Source organism: Aptenodytes forsteri, unplaced genomic scaffold, assembly GCF_000699145.1.
Source record: "Aptenodytes forsteri isolate BGI_AS27 unplaced genomic scaffold, ASM69914v1 Scaffold156, whole genome shotgun sequence".
NCBI lineage: Eukaryota > Metazoa > Chordata > Aves > Sphenisciformes > Spheniscidae > Aptenodytes > Aptenodytes forsteri.
The window spans coordinates 448194-449016 of NW_008794166.1; the positions used below are offsets into that span (position 1 = coordinate 448194).

General features: G+C 68.9%; 1 protein-coding gene across 1 annotated transcript in view; it reads left to right on the forward strand.

The window, feature by feature from the left end:
- Positions 1–823, forward strand: part of MST1R (macrophage stimulating 1 receptor) — an 8206-nt gene that overhangs the window by 6555 nt on the left and 828 nt on the right. The window contains 4 exon segments of the mRNA XM_019472525.1: positions 39–195; positions 276–356; positions 436–617; positions 690–799. Coding sequence (XP_019328070.1) covers positions 39–195; positions 276–356; positions 436–617; positions 690–799 — 530 coding nt within the window.

Below are 823 nucleotides of genomic sequence, written 5' to 3' on the forward strand. Positions count from 1 at the left end.
GCGTCCTGGTGGGGCCGCGGGCACGCTGCGCCGGTGCTGGTGCCGGCGTGGCAGGTGGCGGTTCCCCAGTGCCCCTGCTCAGGGCCACGTCCTGCTGCCTGGAGGACCTGCGGGCAGAGCTGCTGGAGGAGGTGAAGGACATCCTCATCCCCGAGGAGCGGCTCGTCACCCACCGCCACCAGGTCATCGGCAAAGGTGACGCCACGCCCTGATTTGGCTGTGGCATCGCCCGCTCGCCGTGTGCGGTACCAGCTTCATGCCACCTGTCCCCGCAGGGCACTTCGGCAGCGTCTACCATGGCACCTACACGGACCCACTGCTGGGGGACCTCCACTGCGCCGTCAAGTCCCTGCACCGTGAGTAGCACTCGCTCCCACGGCGCGGTCCTGTGGCACGGCATGGCAGCAGAGCGCCCCACGGCTTGGCTCTCGGCAGGCATCACGGACGTGGAGGAGGTGGAGGAGTTCCTGCGCGAGGGCATCCTCATGAAGAGCTTCCACCACCCCCAGGTGCTCTCGCTGCTGGGAGTGTGCCTGCCCCGCCACGGGCTGCCCCTCGTTGTCCTGCCCTACATGCGCCATGGGGACCTGCGCCACTTCATCCGCGCCCAGGAGCGGGTATGGGGACACCCTGGGGGGGGGGAATGGGGGGGGGCTGAGCTCCCCCCGCTCACCGCTGCCACCCTGCAGAGCCCCACGGTGAAGGAGCTCATCGGCTTCGGGCTGCAGGTGGCCCTGGGCATGGAATACCTGGCCCAGAAGAAGTTTGTGCATCGGGACCTGGCAGCCAGGAACTGCATGTGAGTGTGGCCGTGCCCGCCAGA